This window comes from Harpia harpyja, chromosome 17 (genome assembly GCF_026419915.1).
Source record: "Harpia harpyja isolate bHarHar1 chromosome 17, bHarHar1 primary haplotype, whole genome shotgun sequence".
Lineage (NCBI taxonomy): Eukaryota > Metazoa > Chordata > Aves > Accipitriformes > Accipitridae > Harpia > Harpia harpyja.
Window position 1 is genome coordinate 21641268 of NC_068956.1, and position 24931 is coordinate 21666198.

General features: G+C 34.3%; 1 protein-coding gene across 10 annotated transcripts in view; it reads right to left on the reverse strand.

Moving 5' to 3' along the window:
* PSPC1 (paraspeckle component 1) overlaps nucleotides 1-24931 on the reverse strand; it is a 66057-nt gene that overhangs the window by 25287 nt on the left and 15839 nt on the right. For 2 of the 10 annotated variants that reach the window (XR_008238906.1, XR_008238905.1), the window contains exons 7-8: nucleotides 8396-8453; nucleotides 3991-4160 (exon numbers count right to left, since the gene is read on the reverse strand). The exons of 4 other annotated variants lie outside the window; for them this stretch is intronic. Coding sequence is in view for 4 of the 6 variants with exons in the window: in XM_052812396.1 (XP_052668356.1) it covers nucleotides 450-635; nucleotides 3991-4160; nucleotides 8396-8453 (414 nt within the window). In the remaining 2 variants the exon portion in view is untranslated. 4 more of the 10 variants (XM_052812396.1, XM_052812394.1, XM_052812391.1 and 1 more) reach the window with 4 other exon arrangements.

Below are 24931 nucleotides of genomic sequence, written 5' to 3' on the forward strand. Positions count from 1 at the left end.
GTATGTACTGCAACATGCAGTTTAGCTAAACAGGTTCACTGTTAAGAATGGAACTTTCTTGACACATAGTAGAAGCTACGTAAGAATGAAAATGATGCCACTTATAATTAAGCATAAAATTATTCTCACCCAGTATTAGTAATAACATTCCCAAAATCCTTTCAAGTGATTTTTGTATTTTATTGTAATCAGGTAACTGCACGTTTTACAGCATAGTCACACATTATATTTTGCTAGAGTCACAAACACATTGCCTTACATAATGATCCGCATCATTTCTGCTCTATACTACAAAGCCTATGACTGAATACAAAAAAAGTTTTACAAAAGAAACTGTTTTAAAGACTACAATAACAATAAAACCGTTTCCAGATAACAGCTAAAATTATAAAGGCATATCACTATATAGTTTTACTGGAATTTCTAAACAGTAAGGAATGAAATAAGTTTTAGTATCTGCGACGCTTGTTAGGTCCTTCAAAGTTGCCCCCTGGGTTTCCTCTACCAAAGCCACCAGGTCCACCACTCACGGCACCTACACCACTCATTGGCGGCTGAGGAGTTTCAGAGCCCGTTCTACTAACCAGAGGTGAACCCATCTGTGATGGACCTCCTTGAGGGAATCTCTCATTATGCTAATACAAGTCCATTTGGAACATGCCAAATGCGAGTTACAACAAAAACCACAAGTGATGTTGTGATGAAGATCAGCAGATAGTCCAGCAGAATCAGGATCACACATAGAGGGAAGAAAGGAGCAATTCAATTAGTTATTATGGAAAAAGAGCTGGAAATTAAAGAGTGCTAATGTTACGCTCCAACTTTGTAAAGTAAATTAAAAATTAAAACTTAAGTATTAAGACCAACTCTGGTGCTGAATGTAACTGCATCCTTTCGAGCACATCTCAAGCAATACATATTCTCTATGTAACAGAAGAGACAGCAAACAATTTTATGCCTGAGCCATATTCTGCCTTACGTACCAACTACAATCCTTCTCCCTTAAATAAATTAAGACACAGAAACATTATCAAACTAGGGGGAAAAAAAAGGCGCTTTTGTATTTCTAGAGACTGCAGGCTTATTCTTTTAATAGCAATATAACCTGAAGACTTACACACCCACATATCTGTGGATATTTCAGTCCATACAACCTGGAGTCAGCCTTTTGTATGGCACTTTAGGAATCTTTAGTTAGTCTTTTAAAACCCAGTCCAAATAAACTGACACAACTAGTGACAAAATGCATAACTGGACTATGCTTAGTTTAAAAAAACTTGATATATATCTAAAGCTTAATCTAAAATATCAATAGAAGATGAAAATCCAGTTAATGTTCCACATTTATTTTCTTTAGTTCTGTGCCTAATATTAATAAAGGTATATGTGCTTACACAGATTTATTTGGCTATAGCAATTAAGACCTAAAACAGAAAACATGCATCTGAGCACTTATAGGTCAGTATTTATGCAAGCATTTAAAAATAGAACCCCACATGATGAAATTTAAAGCATTAACTCAACATAACATAAACTATTAAAAGCATAGATATATGGTACAATCAGAGCTTGAAATAACTCATCATTCATCTGTTGAGGACAGTTATGCTTTCAGAAGAAACTCCTTCCATACAGAGATCTACATTAACTGGCCAGGTATTCAGAGTTCAACAAGAACATTCAATACCAGCACTTTATTTATATGCCCAAATCAGAGAATTCTTCTTCTGAAAGTCTAACTCCAGTAACAGTAGTAGAGCTCTACAGTTCTAAAGTCTGCTAATTCCTATATCTATTATTTAAAAACAGCATTATATCTATATAGATAAAAATATATGCAACTTAGATCATGGTTGTATATAAGTGCATCGTTTAAAACGTGACATTGAGTAAGAAAAAAGTTACTTCAACAGTTGCATAAGGATCTACTACTGCCCCGAAGTACCTTAAAATCTGCAGCACTGCTTAAAAATTGTTAAAAATTATCTTTAACTCATGCCAGCTTGTTAGCAATGGATACGAATTTCAACAAATAGCTTATCACATACTTCTGATAATTTTTACCATTTGACTTTTGGTCAAAGAGTCAGGTCCCCTTTCCAACAAGGACCCCTCCCTCCAGCTAACAAGAAAACTGCAGTAATTAACTACTTACAATAAAGTATGGGAGGGAAAAAGCTATTTTAAAAATGTTATGTTCAAAGCTAATCTATGTTTCAAAAGACTGCAATGGAACAAAAAGAAGATTGCTCCAACTTTCCCTTAAAAGACTTCAGAAAAACATCCAAGTTAAAAAATGAAAACTGTATTTCTGGTCTATAAAGCATATACTCCATTTGCTTCAGTGGAAACTGAAATTAACTCTTACAGTGTTTTAGTAGGCAGCCCTCACAGCATCTTTAAAGTGTCTTTCCAATGACAGGAAAAATACAATAAGGCTATGCATTTCTGTAGGGGCCTGACACCCAAATTAAAAACCTTGAAAGTCCAAAATGGGGGGGGGGGGAGAAAAAAAAATCTAATTTGTCCTTCAGTAGCATGCAGAAAAAAATGGAAGAAAAAAATTTTTTTAAAACATGCATTTTACAGGGTCATTATATTCCCTAAATTTCCATACCTGGAATGACTTTCTGTAGAAAAACAACAGTTTGAGATAGATACCATGATTTATGATACCACGTTCTTTTCCTTATACTTCTTTTTTAGTGTCTATATAATCACAAGACAATGTTCCAGAGGTGACCAGTAACAAAGTGGTCTCCAGCAAAAGCAACTCTGAAAACAGTATTTTGTGAAAAGCATCCCCCCTGCTTTGTGAGAAATGACACAACTGATAAAATGAGCTGGCTCCTATGATGTGAAGTGAGATCCTCTCCTCTAACTGGTAAAGACCAGACTCATCATGTATTTTGTGCTCAAGCAAAATCTCATTCTCCTCTAAGGAACAAAGGATTTTGTCCAAACTTCATTATATAGATTGCTCAATCACATATGGATACCATTGAGAAGACATATATAAAACAATACAGCTACAAATGCTTCTGTGTTCCAGTAAAACTATAATGGAATCGCTGTTTATACTATATACTCCTTTTTATCACACCTCCACTAGAACATCCCAAATATCTATTTACAGAATAATACTGAAAAATATGTAAAAATCAGATTAAAAATTATATAGTTGTTTCTCTACATAAGACATTACAGCTAGGAAAAGTGACTGGCTATGAGAACAGAGAGAAAGTGGCTAGTGTTTTAACGGCATCCCAGTGGCATATCTGCTCTTGACAAAAAATTCCAGATGCGTACAAGACACTCCCTACCACCCTTGGGAACTGGGCAATATTATTTTTCCTGTATTGATATGACAGTTATCCCTAACAGCTACTGGCATACTTATTTTGTAAGTGGAGTAATCACTGTCATAATCTCATGCTTTCAACAGTGTTAGAAAGGAAATACAAAAAACACTAAAGTCGCTTTTAAAAATTAAATAGTTTACACAAAGATATCTTCACACTACATAGCTTCCAACATTTAACTGTTCATCAAAAACCCCAACAAGCTAACACATAGAATTTAGTTTCACAAAAGAAAAACCAGCAAATGCCTAAATCTACACATTACTCTGGTATGTTGTTCCTTCTTCACTTCACAGAAGTGATTTCCTTCTATCAGTGAGTTTTTCGTGACAGGTCATACATGCAAAGTTTTGCCACAAGTGCTGTACATTCTAACCTCAATTTAAAGTCTGGTTACCGATCAAAGAATTCACCCCATTACTAAGGGAAGTAGGATTTTCATAGTAATATCAAATAAAGATTTCCCTTCTGTGTTGTAAATTATTTGCATGAACAAGTTTTATCAATTGTTTTTAACAGATTCAAAACATGTAACATGTTCTTACTCAGTGTGAAAATATCTTTGGTAACAAAAATGCGCCATGAGGCATGACAGCTATTCAAAGTAATTAAATTTGTGATACGTTACCACTGTTCCATTATCTGGCATCATTGGTGTTCCCATATTTGCAGCTCCTTCTGGTCCCATGGAAGGACCAGGACCCATTGCAGGGCCAGGTAAAGTTCCTCTGTTGTTCATATTCATACCCATCATTGGAGGAGGGCCTTGGTTACCAGCAGGTGCTGGGCTAAACGCATCTACGCAAAACAATCTATACTTAGAGCTGTCCTATCTGAATTTTACAAGAATAAACAAACAGTTTACAATATTTAAAAAGCCAAATGTACAAGACTTCCAATACTTGAAATAAATAAAAAAAGTATTCTTTGAGACTGTACATTTATCTCAATCATCTGCTTTTAAACAGATTTTCATTAAGTCCTATTATTTTGCATTACATAATCTGCCTCATGTATTTCAAAGTCCTGAAATTTACAGCTAAAGATAGCTGTACGGTCTCTGTGCAGGAACTGAAGTGTTCATATAGCATATATATGCAGTATACACACCACAATTTAGCAAAAATCTCAAGTGATTTTGCAGTAACTGGCAACTATAAGGCAACTTGGCTCTTTAGGGATCATAACATATTAAATATACATTTGCAAGAACTGTTCTACCAGTATTATGTTAAATGTATATAATGTTACAGTATATTAGTCTAACATCTAAATGCAATACCAAAGATGGTGCTCAACTTTACAATAAATTATTTGTAATATGGCATAAATAAATCTTGCATTTAATGTAATTTATTATAGTAAAAGTACTAGAAAACTGAGGGAAGTTTTATTAGAATTGAAAGTGACAGAAGTCTCCTCCAAAATTCTGACTCACAGTAGGAGGTAGAAGAAAAGCTTAAAAACTTCTTTGGAGGAGATCATTTAGCTATAATATTGTGCTAGGAAACACCACTCCGCCAGTACCCACTAACATACTCAACAGGTAGGTAAAATTGCCTTCTTAACATTTTCTCACGTTATAGGAAAGAAAAAAGTCTAGTTATATTTATCATTTACATCTGCTATTATGAAATATCATCAACTTTAAGACTGGTGGTGATGCGCTCCCCACCACCACCAATAATCCACCCTTTTCAGCCAAAAGTGTGCATCCAAACTTTGATAATGGAAGAAGACATACCTTTGGAATCTAGCCTACATTTTAAGTCATGACAACATACAAGAATATCAAGAAATATGACATGTTGCTAGACTACTAAACTTGTTATTTCAAAAATCAACCTCTCACCTCTCATCACAACTGTAACTTCTTTAGTAATGAATATATAAATGTACATCATTTTAAGCAGGCCATTTAGCACAGATACAGTAATATGACTATCTGCAGGTATGCAAAATTGCATCTTCATTACCTGCCCTGAGTACACATATCACAGCAGTCAGTGAAACCACTGCATCCAAGATACTCTGCTGAAATTGCAGACCTGGGCTTGATCATATACATTATGCCAACTGCAAACTGCTTAGCAATAACAATCCATGCAACACAGTAGCACATGTAAAGTGCTAAACAAGTTTCTTAGAAGCAATAGAGAAAAATCCTGTAATTTTGAAAAGCAGAACTCATTTGAGCTTATTAATGAGAAACTCCAAGACCTCTCCCTATGACACTAAGCCAAAACAAAGGTATGTGCAAGTCGGATGCTTACCAACCCACAAGCATGATCAGTTCACATAGCAGGTAGGATATCGTGCTACAATTCAAGAGGATTACAGTTGAATATGCCCTAAAACTGTTTTTGAGAGTCATCCATTCAGTGACTAAATATAGAATGAACAGGGGAAGTCTGAACTGCCAATATAAGGAGAAACCTTCATCTTCAGTACTCTGCAGGACTATCGTGATGTCAGCGCTTACTGCTGGTAGTAGTGCCATTAACTAAAAGCAGTCAATGCTCAATTATCCATTACCAGCTTGTTTACCAGCCCAATTAAATTTAGCCAGCTGGCCACACCCAAGTAGTGCTCACTTATCTTTCAACTGCAACAAAGTTCCTATCCTCTGTATCACACAAATGCACCCATATTGCTTCCAGGGTGATGTATAGTGACCTATATTATCAAACCTCTATATCACTAAGCCAGTTTCAGGCAGAGTCAGCTCTGACAGGAGGACAGCTAGGGAGCGTAATGCAAGGGGAGAGTGGGGCCCTGCACAGTTTCAGCAACAGGCCACTACAGCACTTTAGCTGTACCTCAGAGGTTCTCCTAGCTCCAAAGCAGACCCTAAAACTAACCACTTGATTGCCTGTTCTTTTTGGTGGGACACTGATGTTAGCAGTTAATTCACTGGACCAGGTTCAGTAACTGATGGAAAGCAGTCATCAGTGTTCATGCCACAATGCACAGTCACTAAAAAAAGGTCTTTTTCTGCAATCCAGAGGGCTGAAAAAGTACACTCTAAGTATCTGAACTGCACATGCCAAGGTCTGGCACAGCTGGCAACAAGCTATAGTCAATAATCCTCATCAATGCAGAGATAGTTCCCAAAAAAGTCTTTTCTTTTTCTATATTAAAAAGCTTATCAGCTGCACTTAGCATTACAGATCCAGTCATGCGCTATGATGAGGCATATAGATTCTCTCAGAACTTGTTTGCTGCAGAAAATAGAAAAATGAGTGGTTCTGCACAAGTTAGCCCAACACTAATTAAATCCATCACAAAGGTACCTTACTTTCTAGTAAGGCTATCATACGGGTATTCCCATTACTGAAGATACTCCAGCTTCCCATTGTCCCACATGATGAAAAGTCGCAAATGGCACAGGTGAAGGCCAGTTAAAGTTACAATTCCAACAGAAATGTTGAGAAAGAATGGTAAGATCAACAATTAAAGGTTTACTACTTAAAGGTCTACTGCAGGTTTTGAGGGATGGGTTTTTTTGGTTGTAGGGGTGGGGTTGTTAATGGGCTGGAGAAAAAAAAAAAATCTCTATAGTGAGCTAAGCTAAAATCCAGATACTGTGAAAACAAACACTATCTTTACCTATTCACTATAGATATTTTTCCATTTTTACAATATTAGTTCTCTGTTACTGTACCTTCATTTGCAACTACACATTTATTTCTAAAAGCATTTGTATCAAGTTTAAAATCAAGTCACAGCACAAAGCTTACAAAGCAAAACTATGAGAACATCACTGTTAAGTGTTAAAACCTGACAAGAAAAGGGCTGTGAACTGATTGCTATAAATACACATTTAAAGTCTGTACATAAAAAGTGTATCTTGTGGATATGGATGTGGATATGGCACAGTATCAATATTTACAAAGTCTCCTAATTAAAAGAAATTTTCAAGTAGACTGCAGTAATATGCAAAAGTAAAACCGTAAGATAAAAAAATTCAGTCACAATTTATGCTTCAGCTTCTTATTTGTAGGTAACTTCACAATGTCTTCCTTTAGAATTATTTTTAAAGCTCTTCATCTTCACTGAAAGAAAAAGCCTATTTCTATTTTGCAACTATAAATGTGTCTCAATGAATGAATGCAAGGAAATGGTGAATAATGTATTTTAAAATCTGGACCAAGCAGATTCATGCATCTATAAATTCACATTACTCAAAAGGTCAAGTGACAAAGTTTACTTAAGTTTTGTATGTACTTTCAAATTTAAAATACAAAAAAAATAGTATTAACTTTTCTTTAAATTATCTTCTTAATTCATTTTAAATGAACATCAGGAAGCTTCCAAGAGATACATATTGACATTTAATACAGTTCAGTAAGTTTTGGTTTTTTAAAGAAATATCCTAAGTTTCAGTCTTGTTTAAAAGCAGATATTCTGGATAAGTAAGATTCCAAGCTGTTTCAAGTCTGCATATACGAAGCAAGCACTAATTAAGAACATACTTTTCTAGACTTCACAGTAACAGCTTTTAGCAGTGACAGTATTTTAAGTCACAAAAGTGAACTGAGAATATTTGCAATTACAGACTTACAATAAATTAGTAAACACCAACCACATTATTGATTTATCTTTTGTCAGATACATCAACAAGAACTTACCAGTTTTAAGCTCTACATCATTTCACTACACGCAGTTATAGTCCCAACTTCTCTGAATAGGTAGTCCCTCCAACAAAAGAACACCAAATACTTTCTGAATAGAAAATTCCTCTTTTGTATCAGATAATTTCTAGAGCATTACCTTTCCCTGCCTTTTTGTTTCTCTTAACTTGCACATCATATTTTTCTCCCACAGGTAGTCAAAACAATAAAATCAAGATGCACCTTGGGAAAAAAAACCCAGCTGTTTGGAAGCAGAATATGTGACTTTTTTTACTTCCTAATACTGTTTACTCCTTTTTACCAGTAGTTGTCACTAATCAGTAGTGCTTGAGTAATATGTACAGTCCCAAAGAAAAAGAAATTTTACATTACAGAAGCCTTTTTCCTTCAGATCCCTACCTCCCATGTTTATTGCTCCACGAGGACCCATATCACCCATTCTCATTTCCTGTTCTCTCTGAAAGTAAACATAGTTTTCATGGTCAACCTATCATTCTTAGAACTTGCAACATTCCCATTTACTCCATGAAAATAAAAATTTTCAAGTTTCAAAAGTTTCCATTGATTACAAATATGTAGAAGGAATAAAGTTAACTATACTCCCGTTTTTGTAAAATCAAATTGGAGTAAGTTCAATATAGCAATGCTGTACATTTTTTGCATAATGCTAAAGGTTAAATATCACAAGTTACATTCATCAGATGAAGCAGTCTAAAGCTCCCAAATAGTTGTGATCAACTGCAAATGAATCCATCTTCACACAGTGTTTTTCATTAATAAGAAGTATATTTACAGTTAAAATGTAAATAAAGAGGTCTTATTACAGTATTGCCTAAAGGCCGTGGTTCAGTAATAGTCAATCTGGCTTCACAACTCTAAAATGCTTGTGTTGACTGGAAACCAAGCTCTGATGTGTTATATTACGGTACATAAACTCAATCTGCCAGTTCATCTTTGTTCAAATAGTTTTAACTTAACTTGGTGGTGGTACATGTTTTGATAAATTATATCACACTACTGATATGTTAGTTCAGATACTGACTATCCTTTTGAAACCAGCATAAAAATCTGGTATCAACATAAGCTATGTAACATGCATTTATACTAAACAGACAAATAACATGCCAAATTGATCCAGATTCAACTGATGCTCAGTCATCCCACAGCAAAAGAGTTCTGACATTACTGATCGTGAACCACGGCCTGCTGTGAAACAATACTCAAAAGATAGTACCCAGAGTGGCAAAAATCATCACTTACAGGAAAACAAAGTACACCTATCACAGATAATTCCAAGAGATTTCAGTATTAGTTTATATCAAAAGGATGAAATAGAAACAAATTCACAGTTCAAAATGAAAACTAATGAAACATACCAAAAATTCTCATGCATTTTCTGCAAGAATGTTAATGTATATTCCACTCTCAAGTGAACACATATGTACTGAGAATAAGCATATACAAAAAAATTTACCTGATTCTGAAAATCATCCCACTTATGATTTAAGAGTATAAGTTCAGATGCACTTTGAAAACAATTCCATATACTAGGCAACTGAATCAGTCTTGCTATAAGCAACCTTTAAATGGAAATATTAATCAAACGAAAATACATTCATAGTATTTTTACAGTTTCACATAACTCCTTTTCCTTCAGTCATGTTTGTGATGCCAAACATAAGTCTTCTATCTTCACACACCTAAAGCAGCAGACAGCGATATCTGACAGAACAGAGTAAATAGTTTTGTAAAAATATCCAGGTATGGGAAATTGTCATAAGATATATGACAAAAGGCTCTCTGGTCACTAACTTTGTTTTTACTAATATTAACCTAGAAAATGTACTTAACATAAGATTATACACTATTTTCAAAAGAATATGGCTTAGTGTGGAAGAAAGGTAAGGCCTCATAACTAAAAGACACACGCAGGTTTTAAGGTCTAGCTATGAAAGGCCGTTGGTGAACACTAAGAAGGACCTCTTCTTCTGACCCTAGAGCCCATGTTAAAACTTCGTAACAAAACATGCAACTACTTTGTCAGATCTTTCACAGTAATGTCAGCTGACATTTTAAGTAAAATCAGCAGCCCTATTAGGATCAATCATACCAACAAACTGATACAAACAACTTAGTCACAAAATCAGCATACAACCTTGTTGATATTAGTCTGCTTTTACACCACAACCCTGACATGAAGCAGAAGGAAAAGTGGTGTATTATCCCTAACGTCAATCCCTAGCCCAACATGGTAGAAAACCACCATGGCTATCAGTTTACATTAATCAGACTGTGCGTGCACACATGCATGCATATATGCATGTGTGAAAGCAGGACATGCCACAAACAGCTGTGAGAGACTCTTTAGCTACAAGGGAAAGTACCAGATTTTGAATTACTGCACATAACTTACTTGATGCATCTCAGGTTCAACTCCAAGTTGGTGTTGGTTTTTTTTAAATGTGAAATGTGCCATATAAGGCAGGGCCGAGTACAATACCAGCTAGATAAGGATGTTAAGTACAGAGCTATAAAGCTGTACAAGTTACTAGAACTTTACTCGTCTTCTTTGCAAAGGATAGAAGCATTGGCAAGCTATTACATGCACTTTTTTTAAAAAGCACACTACACTTCCTCCTAGCAATAAAGCAGTTTTTTCTCAGCTTGAAATGCTACCAGTCTTCAGTTAACAGTAAGTAAAACAAAAGAGAGGGTAGAACCCATAATTTTTACTTGGTTTTAGTCTAGTCTAACCTTTATAACAAAAACCATGAAGTAATTATTTGCCATTTTGTAGCTTTAACTTTGGTGCTGAATTATTACCATATAAAAAAACCATTTTCAGCACGGGGCAATTCTTCTATACTGTTAACACGGAATTTGCAAATTTAAGATAAAACCCCTATCAGAGAAAATACTCAATTTCAAATGTTAACTGACAGCATATATCATTAATGTAATTAAATGCTTGACATATTAACTATAAAAACATGTACTTAGATAATTTGCCAAAGCCTATATTTGCAGGAGTCCAGATGATAACAACAATTCAGACCTATCCCACACAAATCACATCCTAGACAGCTATTTACTACGTGAGCATAAACAAGTTACTGCAGGTTAAATTAGGTCAACTATTCCACCGGTTTTGCCCAAAATATGACAGAGAAAGGAATACCAACAGGCAGTTATGACAGAGTAGCCGAACCAATGCTGGTTGATATTCCAGCCCACCTGAGAGCTTCGTTCTTGGATACTCAAGCTCTTTGCAGAACATAACAATGATTACATTATCTTCTCAGAGCTTCTTTTCCTCACTATGCAACTGCCATTCTTCTGCTGAGTAGCAGCCTGCTTCAGCCCCTTCCCTGAAGCCACCCATAACTACCCATAACAGGGAGTTAAAATTGAGCAGCAAGAGAGGAGGGCTAAACTTTTACTACAGAAATATGTAGGGAAGTGATTAAGAACCTCTGAAGTCACCCGGGTACCTGGGAAAACAACTTAAACTGGAAGAGAACAAGAAAAATGGATGATATGCAATTACAGGGGGAAAAGGAAGCCTTAAGACAAAGAACGTGTAGTAAAGTGTAATTTAACCTTTAGGAAGATTAAAAAAAAAAAAAAACAAAAAAACAAAGGAAAGCAAACAAAGAATGAATTATATCCTATTGTAAAAAGATAACTGTTTACACAACTCAGAAGATTTCCAAATTACTTCTGTTGTAGGATTCTTGTAAAATACTTCAGAACTCACTAATGCAAACAAACCTCAAGAAGGTCTGATTCATCCAAGTAATTTGCTTTTAGAAAAACTGCTACGATGCAACTATAGCATTATATTTGCTAGTTACTTTAGATACAAGCATTAAAAATTTTGTTTCCTCAGAATTCCAACTCATTTTAATGTCAACTGTAAAAAGTAGATCTACACAAAAATATGGAATACACTCAGTTTTCAGATTACATATATACTGTATATTTAATGTAGTATAGATTCTCCCCTTTTTACAAGTATTAGAAATGATTTCTTGAGCATTTGAGGTATATCATGCACAACATTCTTACATCTCAATCACCACTGATACCAGGAGTCTAACTATACAGAGAACTGCCAAGATGATTCTTCTGTTTTTAAAATGATTAGGGTATTTTTAAATTCACTCTATAAAACCACGAAACTGTTTTGAAAAGACACCTAAGAATTGATACAGGAGAAATGTATCCAATGGAATTCCCTTCTCACACTGAAAACAAAAATACTAGCAGTAATAAAACTGTTTTTTTTAAATGACAAACCAACACTATTTTTTTCCCCTGGAAACAGGCCTTGCAATTGCAGCAGCCCAAAGAAAATTAAAAATCTTGTCTCCAACTGATGCAATATTCATGGTAACAAAACTGCCAAAAAAATTATGGTATGGAAAAACCACGGCATGGAATATTCTAGAACAAAAAGCAAGATATCAACAGAAATATTACAATAAGAGATCATACAGTTTTCTTCAAGTGTTTGTGGCCAGGAGATGCACTTCCTAATTAACACAGGACTATTCACTCACCTCTCAGCTAAGGAATGGTGACCACAGTAACACTATGACACAGCATCAAAAAAAAGCCTTATCAAAAAAAGAACACCCCATAAATTTGCACATTAAAATCAGTAACTTAATTAGCACTTTAAGTTGTGTGTGTAGAGCAAAATGTAATTCACAGTGCTGTTGATTCTCACCTGTTTTCATTAACACGCAAACTGAATTCTATTCTCTAGCAGACTTAATATTTGTCAAAATAGTATGACATTTCTTTACGTCTTATTAGAATTCATTACTCTAGAGCGGTTTATGTCATTTGAGTTCTTTCTAGAGAAGAAAAATTATTTCCAAACATCTCTCCAGGAGGCATAAGACCCTTAAACATCACACAAAATTGTAATTTACTGAAAGATGCCTATATTTTAAAGACATAAATCATACAAGTGGTTAAAATTGCTAGTTTGGCAGTCAAAACTAGAATTTGGGGGATACTTTCAATTGTGCATTATTTGTCTTTTCCTCAGAATATTCTACTATTTCACTCCAATGACTAGCTCACTGGAAGTTAAGCTGCCAGCAAGAAGTAATAAAAGCCTTCTCTTCCACCCACCCCTCTTGTTACCTTTCCGTCTTAGGTTTATCCATCAATTAAGATCCAAAAGTTACAATATGTCAAAATAGTTCATTTTATTCCATCACATACAGTAATAGTAAATAACTTTAAATGAAAAATACTGATTGTCTTTCAAAATCCAAGATTTCTCTGTGTTACTGAGCACTGGAATCTAAATCCAGAGCTAATCCGCTCCTCTGAGCTGGGCGTCATACTAGATGATTCCAGAGATCTCTTCCGGCCTAAACTACTTAAGAATTCTATGAATTGAATGATAGCTCCCACCCAGGAGTCTGGGAAAAAAAGTAAGCTCTCTTACCACACATAAAATTACACAAGCAAATACATTAAACTAGGTAACAATTAAAGTAAATGTAGCTATAAAACATGTAGCATACAGAAAACTACACAGCCCTATTTTTAAAGAGGAAGCCTAATGAAAAGAATTTTTATTAAGTTTAAGAGCTGTCAACAGGACTCAGTCTCCGAGAAAAACATTCTAACAGGGCTACAGCAGATAGTTAAAGCCAATCTCCTCTCTGGTGACTCAAGTCATTAAGAGAGTTGATGGAGATGACTCACTAAGTTACACCATTAAAAAAACCTAAACATTAAAAAACTTATCACATCAGTAAAAACAGGAATACACACTGCATGAAATATATGCAGATACATACATTCCAGTAAATGCTACAAGTTGGAAAAACATTCCTAATGGTAGTAACTGGTAATTATAGCTGTTGAAAAAAAAAAATTCTGATTTCCCTTATGGAAAAAAGATTTATTGTTAGTCCAGTGCATTTCTTAAGTGTTTCCATCATTTCAATTAGATTGTAAAGGAAATATCAAAGTTATTAAAATAGGGGAACTCCACTTAATACTAATTAACAGCAGAAGTATAGGAATGTATTTGGGAAAAACCTCCATGCACATCATCTTTGTTCTCTGCTTTTTGTTTTGGGAAAAAACAAGAAAGGTCTTCAACTTCTGTGGGGCCTTCCCTCATTTTCCTTCTACATCTTTTGGAGAGCACTCAGTTGCTAAGGGTAGTCCTCAGCATCTAAGCCCCACAGAAGAAAACCCAAATGTAGTTAAAACAAGCCAAAAATATTTACTAGTCTAAGCTGAAGTTATTCTTTAAAAATACAAACAAGTATTTTACTTCAAACAATGTTTTAAAATCACAGATGTATTGTCATAAAAAAAATACTAAATTTCATGTGCAGGACAGCTACCACAGCATATTAAAAACATCAGTCTTAACATACCTTGCAACATATACTAGTAAATTTTACACAAAATTAATAAATAATTGGGTAGGATAGTATTCTGTTATACAACTTCATTAACTAAGTATTGAAAAGCCTCTCAGTGTATCACCTAACACACATTAACCCTGGAAAAGATAGAAATGGATTGCAGTTTTGTATGTGAGAGAGAACACACACACACACACAACACTTCTATCTTACAGACTTAGAAGAAACTGTTTTCAAAAAGAAAGTTACATATTGTCTCAAATTCACCTTTATTTTAATACCAGCCATTTCTGATCTTTAAAAGATGGAAGACAGTTTAAGATCTTCCTTTCTTTAGGTAAAAACAGCTTCTAATTTCCAAAACATGCAAGTTGGGTTTTTTGGGGGAGAGTACAGTGTTAAATAACTGTGATCCTCCCAGTATGCTTTATTTTTTAAGTCATCCTCCTACAGCTGGATGCAAAACCCAATCTGAAGAAAAGTTTACTTCCTTTTAATACATTAATCCCCACATGATGTTTAAGTCAGATCTACATTGACAGTTTTGGAAAAGAAAGCAGTTTAATTGCACTAATATTACTCACATTACAAAGGTATTTAGGGGACACCTCACTAACCAGCAACATTTAATGATCCCCTGAAAGAAAATATTAATACAGAAGAGACAGCCACTATGCTAAAGGAGGTTAAGCCCACAGACCATCTGGAGGCCCCTCCAATTTGTGAGCATCAAGGAAACTGAAAGATCCCAGAAATTGCAACACATTTTTACTAAACACTACAATGTAAATCTCATTGTACATGTTAGCACTCAAAAAGACTGTCATCTATAGCAGCTGCAAAGCCTTATTAATGCAATCTGATTACAAGTATTGAAAACATTCAAGAATGAACAATTACATTATTTTCAAAAGATATTGCTGCAAGTAATCTTTTTTCTTAAGACTAGTTTCAACGTGAGTTGTAAGATTTTAAGTTTTCCTCAAAATCTAAGTCAAAGCACAGCTGAGTATTTTAATATACTTGCTGTTCTCGCATCTTGGCCAGGAAAAATTCTATTTCATACTTTCCAAATATGACTGCTGTTTATAAGACGCAGCAGTCCACATGTCCTTTCCTTCATAACGCAGAACCACCATTATGTTATATACCAGATTTTACTTACATTTCGGGTGTTCTTTGCTCTTATTTGATTTTTTTTAAATCCAAAATGTTCTAGTTAATTCCACCTCTAAGAAAGCAAACCTGTGACATCCTGTAGAAGATGAGCTTGTACTTACACAATCAAAAAGTAAAACTGGATCAAAAAATGTATTTTCTTTTTAGAAAATGTGGATAAAAACACCACCACTGAAAGAGGAAAGAAAATTTACTTTTCACCACACGAAAGACTCCCAAACACTCCTGCTATTCATCAACCTCCATATGGCACACTGGGCTTGTTCCAGCCTGGAAATATGTTTCAGCTACTACTTCAAAATTAGCAAAGGGAAAACTAAAAAAAATCTTGTAGAAAAATACTGATGCAAGAAGGCAAGTTAAGAGCTGACTGAAGTTCTGTCAAAGAAAAAGTCAACTGAAAATGGCTAATACCTTAGAGTGAAAGCTGTCTGCAGTAAGAGTCACTCCGAGTAAACTGTTAAAATATTGTCAAAAATTTTTTTTTGTCAAAATTTAAGTTTGGGGTAGAAAGTAAACTAGATTAAGAAAACAGTCCAAAATACTTGCAACTGTTACACAATGGAGACATATTCTCACTCCTATGTCATCAGAAGCAGAAAATAACCACTGCTCTGAACTACAGGAGTAACGCAACAAATGAGAAGAGACAAATAAAATTCAAAATTATGTGGGGAAAAAATGTGAATAATCATTACTGGTTTTCATCTCAGAACAAGTGAACAAAAGAATACTTACTGTCTGAGCCAGAAAAGGTAGCATTGTATGAATAGACAGTTTATCAGTCACTGATTTGGATGCAGAGATATTCACCCATCTTCGATATTAAAACCTGGCCATCACTACTACAGAAGTAGTCTACATGCCTATAAAGATTTTTCTGAAGGTCTTTATCTAGTGACCTTAGATGTTAAACTTGAAAATTCCAATCTTTTACAGAAAATATCCAAAGTCAGTAACTTGAACAAAAGCACGAATAAATATATTTTCTTTAAAAAGCTTATGTGCTTTTTAAAGACTTTTTTTCACATAAGCTACTGCTGCTTCGTTTTACACAGAACTCATACTTTCAGAATGCTGTATTACAGGCCAAAAATTCAGATGACAATCTAACTTGTTAACAAAAAAAGAAGAGTCTAAAATAAGCCAAGATTTACTGTGGAACCTACTCTGTTGATTATAGAACTTTGCTATGTATAAAGATTTATGTCTTTCCTGCTTCATTATTTTGTCTTTTAGGTACTTGCTGCTTCTCGGAATTTTAATACTGCATTTAAAACACTGCATTAATATATCATTATTTCTGATGTTTCTTCCCACCTCTCCCACTTCCATTTGTTGTAATACAGTAAAACATTGTATATACAAGATCTACAGAATAAAACTGACTAAAAAGGTTCCTCATTTTCTCACAGTCTGTGAAAAATGTTATTCACCAGCCAAAAAATTAATGTATACAGAAGGCAAAAATCTGGCCCCAAATAAATTGCAATAAACAGTAGCTAGGAATAAAATCCAAAGATTGAATTCCATGCCTCTAATTCAATCCCCTGTTCAGGTAAAGGAAAATCCTACCATGTCCCTTCACTGTCTATGGCTATACAGATGAAGCACTTTCTGAGGGTCTAACTGCAAAGACAGATTTATTATTTTATTTCAATCACCATCACTGTTGACCATTTGAGAGCAAACAGGAACAGAGGTTTCTGTCAAAATTTCCCCTTGATCTAACACTCACAAGGAAAGTAAAATTCTGCTTCTCAACTATTTTAAGGTAAAATTCAGAAATAAATAATTTTTCATAAGACAAAGGTGCTAAAAGAAGGTAACCACTTTAACGGATTCAGAAACCCTTTGGGGAAAGGAAAAAAAAAAAAAAAAGAAGATATCTATATATGAACTCACTTAATAGCAACCTCCTCATTACAACATTCTGTCAATTAATCTGGTTCCACCAGAGTTAAGAGCCACTTTAGCTACATGGAACCAATATATAAAAAACATTTCTTCCATTTCTATTAACTTCATTTTTTGAATGACAGTAATGAAAATCAAAACATAGATTAAATACAGTTCAACAGCTGAGCATAATGCAAATGTTTTTCATTTGTAATCAATTTAAGGCACTTCACTGTTTACTTACCTGAAAACTAGTGTCTGAAAGCAGTATCTACTGTATCACCAAGTTCACAGTTGATACATGTAATATAATTACATTCACAATATATTCACACCTTCAGAGGTATATTAGAGAACTTTATGCTGCAGCTTAGAATTATTCTGGTTTTATTTTAGCTAAAGAAATGTCATGAGAGTAGGTAAGTATCAAAACAGACATCCATGGGAGCATGGAGGATACCTTACTTTCACAGAACAAGTTGCAAATGATTTAGTTTAAGATTCACTCCACAAGTCGTCCTGGTGAGTGTGGAGTTGAAGGGCTGTTTAACTGGTAACAAAGTCTGGGCTAACTGTACCATCATGCAGAAGTATACTAAAATATTTAACTGAAAATTGGGTGTTATAAAGCAATGTTGCATTTTAGATTTCCCAAATGTTAAGTTTTCCTTGCACAGGAAACAATTCTAGGCAAATATTAAAACAGAGTAAACATTGGACTGATCCAAAACAACAATTTTCTCCAACTGCAAGATCAAGGATGAGATGAAGTGCAAGTCATCGCTGTTTACTTAGAAGAAAAATTAACCTGCCAAGAATAACCTTTATCATGAAGTGTTTATGTAAAAATCTAACTACTTCTTAATTGGAATGTCAAATATAACATTGCAAAATGAACTTAAAACACTTTAAAAGCAGCACTAGTTGTAGCGACAGTACACTAAATATGACTCTTTGCCAGACTTTTGTATTAACAATTTTTCCTCACCAAGATATTACATTTGCTAAATTGTAACAAAAGAAAGTCCAATTGTAGTTGCTATCCCATAACTGATCTGAGTTACCAAGTAATTAAAATATGCAAGTATTTGCCAAAAGGAAGTTGAAAGCCAAAGTTTTTCATTACTACAAATAAGTACTGTAGGAGAAACTTCTAACAAACATCTGCAGTCTGTTATACATGTTATGAATGTTGCTTACAATCAGAATAGTTTAATGTTTAAGATTTGCCCAACAAAGTTCTGGCCTGTCAACACATCCAGCACTTAAAAATATAAAACATGAACAAAGAAGCATCAATGAAACTCCCTGACATGAAACCAGGCTCCAGTTGTTTTCCAGCTCTCCATAGTTTTCCAGCTAGTACTTTTATACAACCCGGAGGCCATTTACTGTAAAACAGGAGCAAGATGAGGTAGACTTGACTGAAGACAGACACTTATCATTTGAATAAACAGAGTTCTGACTGAGGAAAACAGTATACATTGTACCAGGCAAGTCTAGTATTTTGATCAAAAGTTTAAGCAACTGGTCATCTGAACAAATCCAAATGGATTAAGAAAAATTGCTTTCTAATTAAATTCCCTGACCCAAGTCCACACACAGTAACTCTTAAGCTACAGTGACTGCTTTCATCAAAAGATATCTGACAAAAACTACTATTTTATTTATGTACTATAGACCCAAAGGTCAAAATCATGTTAGGGACACAATGGGCATCACAATGAACAGGGACAAACAAGAATAGCTGGTTCGTACCTAAAGATATGCAAGTTCCCCTACAGATAAACACATGTTTAATAATTCAGAAAGGACAGGGGGGAACAAACACAAAGACTCATAAGAAAAATCAAATTTTAAAAGGATTATAAAAAACAGCACTATGTAGAGAAGAGAAACAAAGCCTGAAGAACCAATTTTGACATTATACTGTCTTTTTCAGATCTTTTGCATTAATACATTTAGAAGAGACACTTACCAGCTAACCTGTCACAAGTACATCAACAAAACTGCTTTCAGCCCCACTAGTAAAAGCAGTGTGCTTCATGTCGTGTAAAAAACAAAACTAATACAAATACTCTTTCAACCTACGCAATGCTAAGTCTAAATTAGTGAGCCATTAGCCACTGTAGGAAATCATAATGGGGACAGACTTTTTAGTAGGACCTGCAGCGACAGGACAAGGGGTAATGGTTTTAAACTAGAAGAGGGTAGATTCAGGCTAGATATAAGGAAGAAATTTTTTACAATGAGGGTGGTGAAACACTGGAACAGGCTGCCCGGAAAGGTGGTAGATGCCCCATCCCTGAAAACATTCAAGGTCAGGTTGGATGGGGCTCTGAGCAACCTGAACTAGTGGAAGATGTCCCTGTTCATTGCAGGGGGGTTGGACTAGATGACCTTTAAAGGTCCCTTCCAACCCAAACTATTCTATGATAACATTCAGGAAAAACATCTTTAAATGGCAAACCTTTTAATGTTAGCTTCTATTAACCAAGATATTAAACTCCCCATCTGAACAGTTATAAAACGGCTCTACAAAAGCTCATACCACCTTTTATTCCAAAACCCACTACTTATTAAAAATGCTAATTCATCTAACAATAACACCTAATCTCTGGAAAATTGAAATGGAACCTAAAGAAAGACTTGATGGAAGACAGAAGTATCAGACTTAAATTCCGTATTCCTCATGGAAGATTTAATAACCCAGAACAAGCATTAGCTCTGATAATGAGATAAACCTACTTGATGCCTACACTACAGAAAGGAGGCTTATGAAATAATCATGAGAAAAAACCTAAACATTTTAATTAAAAAATAGCATTTAGACTGGTATCAGAAGACAGGCAACCTCACTAAGACAAGTTAATTTCTATGTCTTGGGTTACTGCATTACCACTACTAAAATTTTCCACTTCATGAGAGCTACTGAAGCAAAATGTTAAGAGACTAAGTGAAAGGTCAGAGGCTTACTGCTCACACTTGAAGAAAAAAAACTGCTCAGAAGGCACTGCCTCTTGGGAGAGAAACCAGATCTATAAATAAGCCTTCCTCACACTAAGCAACAAATCCATTAACAGGTTTCCTCACATCAAAAAATACTATTTCTACAGAAATTTCACTTATTGCTTCTCAGATATTTTACTCTTCCTTTAAAGACAGACCCTTTGAATAAAGACAAACTTTTCTAAGCAGGGGAACTTATTCTGGCTGGAAGTCTCAATGCCACCAAGTAAGATCTCAGCATTTAGACAGGTGGATGAGTCCAAAACAGGTACCAAGTAGACAACTGAAACTTAGTTAGTTTCTTCTTAGTCTGGGTAAATACGTGTACAAACTCCAAGTCAAATTTAACTCCAGTAGCTGAGGAAGAAAAAATGAAAATTATTAAGGCAAACATTAATTTTAGTTTCTTCAAAATATGTAGGGCATTTACCAAACACTTAACATTAACAAAGTCTTTCACTAAATTATTTATAAAAGCTTCGTTCTTACTTGCCAGAAGATGAAAAACTGAAGAACTCAGTATTTGAGGAACTTAACTTAGGTAAGTAGATTATTTTTTTTTTTTAAACTTGTGAGCAGTAACAATTTTCAGAAATTATATTAAAAATATTGAATATAGACTTATTAAATCTGCTCTTTAATAATTTTTTTCATTTTCATCTGTAAACTCCAGGAAATAGAAGCTAAGTACGCAAATGGAGCATTCTATAAACAAACACACCAGATGCATTTGCAGTCTTTTCATTAATGATTAAACAAAAATGGCATCTGCTAAATCTGAGGCCTCATGAAACACTAAGACTGACAAAGACTGATGTCATTCTGCCATTGCATATGAAGCATCTGAAAAGTGTTCTTTTAGTTTCTTGATCAATCAGTCTTACTGAAAGAAAATTAAGTTACAAACAAAAACAGATAAACTAAAGAACACGGACAGAATAATTCATCGTCAATTACTCTAGAAGAGAACAAACCTGGGAATGGTTACAAGCAGTACCGCAACACCTAAATTCATACTGGAGATTTATGCACATTTGACATCACATTAAGGGACAAAAATTACTTATGAACAGTCACTTGTTGCAAGTTCACATGCAGTAAACATTAGTATGTTCTCAAGTACTTTGTGCAAACATTAGAAGATGATGGCAACAGAGTAAAAGATTTTAGTCTCCTAAATATCTATAACGTAACTTAACACAAGGAAAACTTAGCACATTACCCTAAATATTCACAGTTCACACACACTGAAATATAAAGTTATAAATTAAATGTAACATTGTAATGACTATTTGCTCCATTACTGAAAAATTACCTTAAGTAGCATCCTTGATACACATAAAAACATAATCTAGAAAGTCAATTACGAGCCATCCTAAAATGGTCACAAAATAAATACTTGCAAACAAAAAAATATTATTCCACAAATAGCTTCAGTTTACATATACAAACACATAATGTGCTACAAAAAGATGGCTGAAGTTCTGCATTGATTTTTATGCAATGTCTTTTCATACTAAAAGCAGATATGACCATTAAAATAGTTTTTATATCTGGCAATGTAATTAAAGGCTGAAATAATACAATGTGAATGTTTTAAGGCCTGTTAAGGAATTATTATTCTTACCTAAAGCACCAAATTTAGTATCTAAAACACTGAGGAACAGAAGAAATGCAAGATTTAAGTATCTATCTACTGATATATATCACTGCAATCCTGCAAAAATAAGAAAAATTTAGTGCTACTGCCAAAACTAAGACCACCCACAAAACCACAAACTGCGTATTTATACACTGCTTGCTCAAAGGCCTAGCCTATGTTGCTTTATGCATAGGAAGGAACTTGATCACTGAAGTAAAACCACTGCCAAGAAAGCAGGAATGTTTTGTCAGGTTGGTTTTTTTTTTTAGTTCTACATTTAATAATCTGCCTTTCTTCAAGCTAGTTTTACCTTAAAAGGCTTTTAAGGTGTCAAACATGAACTACTTCTTCCACAAGTATGTATGCTGGATTGCAATAAGGAGGCAATTCATCTCTCCCAACCAAGCTCTACAAAAGAGCTTTTATAAAGCAGCTTAGCTTTATAGCAGTTTAAGAAACAGAGACTTTATTCATACAACCTTCACAAAATGTCACCACCATCAGCTTCATTAAGTACACTAGGCTGTCAAGATAAAATAACCAAATTTTATTAGTAGTAGAAAACAGGTCAAATTTGAAAAGATCCTTGGAATTTTTTATTAATTTATTTATTATTGGAAATCTGCCTTAGTTTAGTTTTGAATAAGGCAGGAAACAATTCTGCATTCGGTGTAAATTCAAACTTCTTGCATAACTGGGGCTTTTGAGTGTAATGGAATCAGAAGACAGAAAAAAAAAAAATGCAGTTCTATTCACTTAAGAGCCAGGAAGTGCAAAAAACTATTCCTGAGTTATTATTCCTGAAAACTATTCCTGAATTCCTAGGAAATCTGATAGCCTCATTTCAAAAATGTCTACTACTTAACTTGCAAGTAAATGTACAAGTGAGGGATAAGATAGACCTCAGTAGGCTCAAAATAATAAAGAAATGGGAAACTACATTTATGAACTGCTCCAAAGAAGGACAAAACTCTTAGAACAAAAGCTAAATATGTGAGTTTTTTTCAATCAAGTTTCTGGCATTCCTGAAGCTATGAACTTTGTCATTGTTTGGGGATGTACTTTTTTACTCCCTTGCTTTCATCTGTGTTACAGCTTTTGATCTTAAGTCCACTACAATCTCTGCTGTTGAGGCCATCCCCACTGCGTCAGCGAGTGCCACTTTATGCTGATACTTACACAAGATACTTGAGCAGGAGTGCTTCTGTGTAAGAAAAATTAAAGGAGTGCAAAACAACATCTAGAAATAATTCCTGAAAAGACTAGGAGATTAAAAAAAAGTCAAGTAATATACAAAGTCTTACATGAAAAAACAGTAAGCATTCAGAAGTTGAAACTGATTAACTCACAAGAAACAGTTCCTTACAAATGTAAGTTACACTTGAAAAAGGGGGAGCTTCCTTAGAGGGGAGAGGACAACGACATCCAAAAATCTCAACTTCCTCTTTAAACCATCAGTAAGAAGACATGTAAGCTACAGGCCAGTATCACAGCTATTGTTTCATTAAGTACAATACCAACCTGACAATATTTTGCAGTGTTACTACAGAATTAAGCCTGTACACCATAAAACTACAACTCCTACATATTTTGTTCTCTTTTGTAGACACAGGAAAACTATTTTAATACACTAAATCCAAATCACTCTCTTTTCACTCTTCTAAGCTGGTGATGTGAATAGAAGTAGTTCCTGGAACTTGAATATTTGGCTCTGAGCTTTAACAATGTAAATCTATGTAAGCCATTCACAATTGGATAGTAACCATTGCACAGTTTGAATAATTAATGTATTACTAGCATTAGAATTACTATATTTTTTTTTTAATATTTGTGCTGCTGAAAAATAAAATATTGCTTCCAATCACCATCGGCAAGCTCCTCTTTCAGCAAGAAATACGTATGCAAAATAAAAATTAATTAGCCAAATATTACAGGAAAGCAAGTTTCCTGATTAAGCTATTGTGAAATTAGAATGCATATATATTGAGCTGGAACAGCAGATTTCAACTAACTGACTTTTACAAAGCAAGTGAAAACCCCTAACCAATACGAAAGTGTTGATCAATAGCTTATCTACTAGAGATCACACAACTAGATTAATAAATTGTTTAGGCATCACTAGGCTGCCCATTAGATTAACAATCAATGCAACCAAATCTTTAATGTACAACATGACCATGAATAAGAATGCCTCAGGAAGAGAAATCCCCTCACAGAAAATATTTTTATCATCTGCAACTAAACCAAGTAACTGGTAACTGCATTAAACTTGATTACAAGACATTTTTCAAAAGTAGTTATACTGAAAAATCAAAGTTTAACAAGTTAGGGAAAAGATACAGAAAGAAATTTTAAACAGGAAAACCTAATACTGCAGCCTTATATGAGAGGTTCCAATTCTGGTTGTCATTGCACTTACCATTTATGTCCTCCTTTTATACTGAACAGTAAAAAGGGATAGGATATAAGTGAAGGAAGCTTACTTTTCAAAGCTTTTAAGAAACAAAAACAAGGATTAGAAACAATTATTATTTTCTTTCTAAATACATGGTTGGCAGAAGACTTTAATATGTTATAAGGATTATGCCAAAAGAGTTTATCAAGACCTGATATGGTAAAAACTATCCACCAGTATCATAAATTGCGATTTTTACCAAGAAGCAACTTTTAAACTCTTAAAACAGGGAATAACTTTTTTCAGTGTATGTACAATGGTAATCTGAGACTAGAAGTAGATGGAGTCTGTTCACCGTAAACAAGTCTTAGTAAGAATAACTGAAAAAAAATTAGTTGTATAAG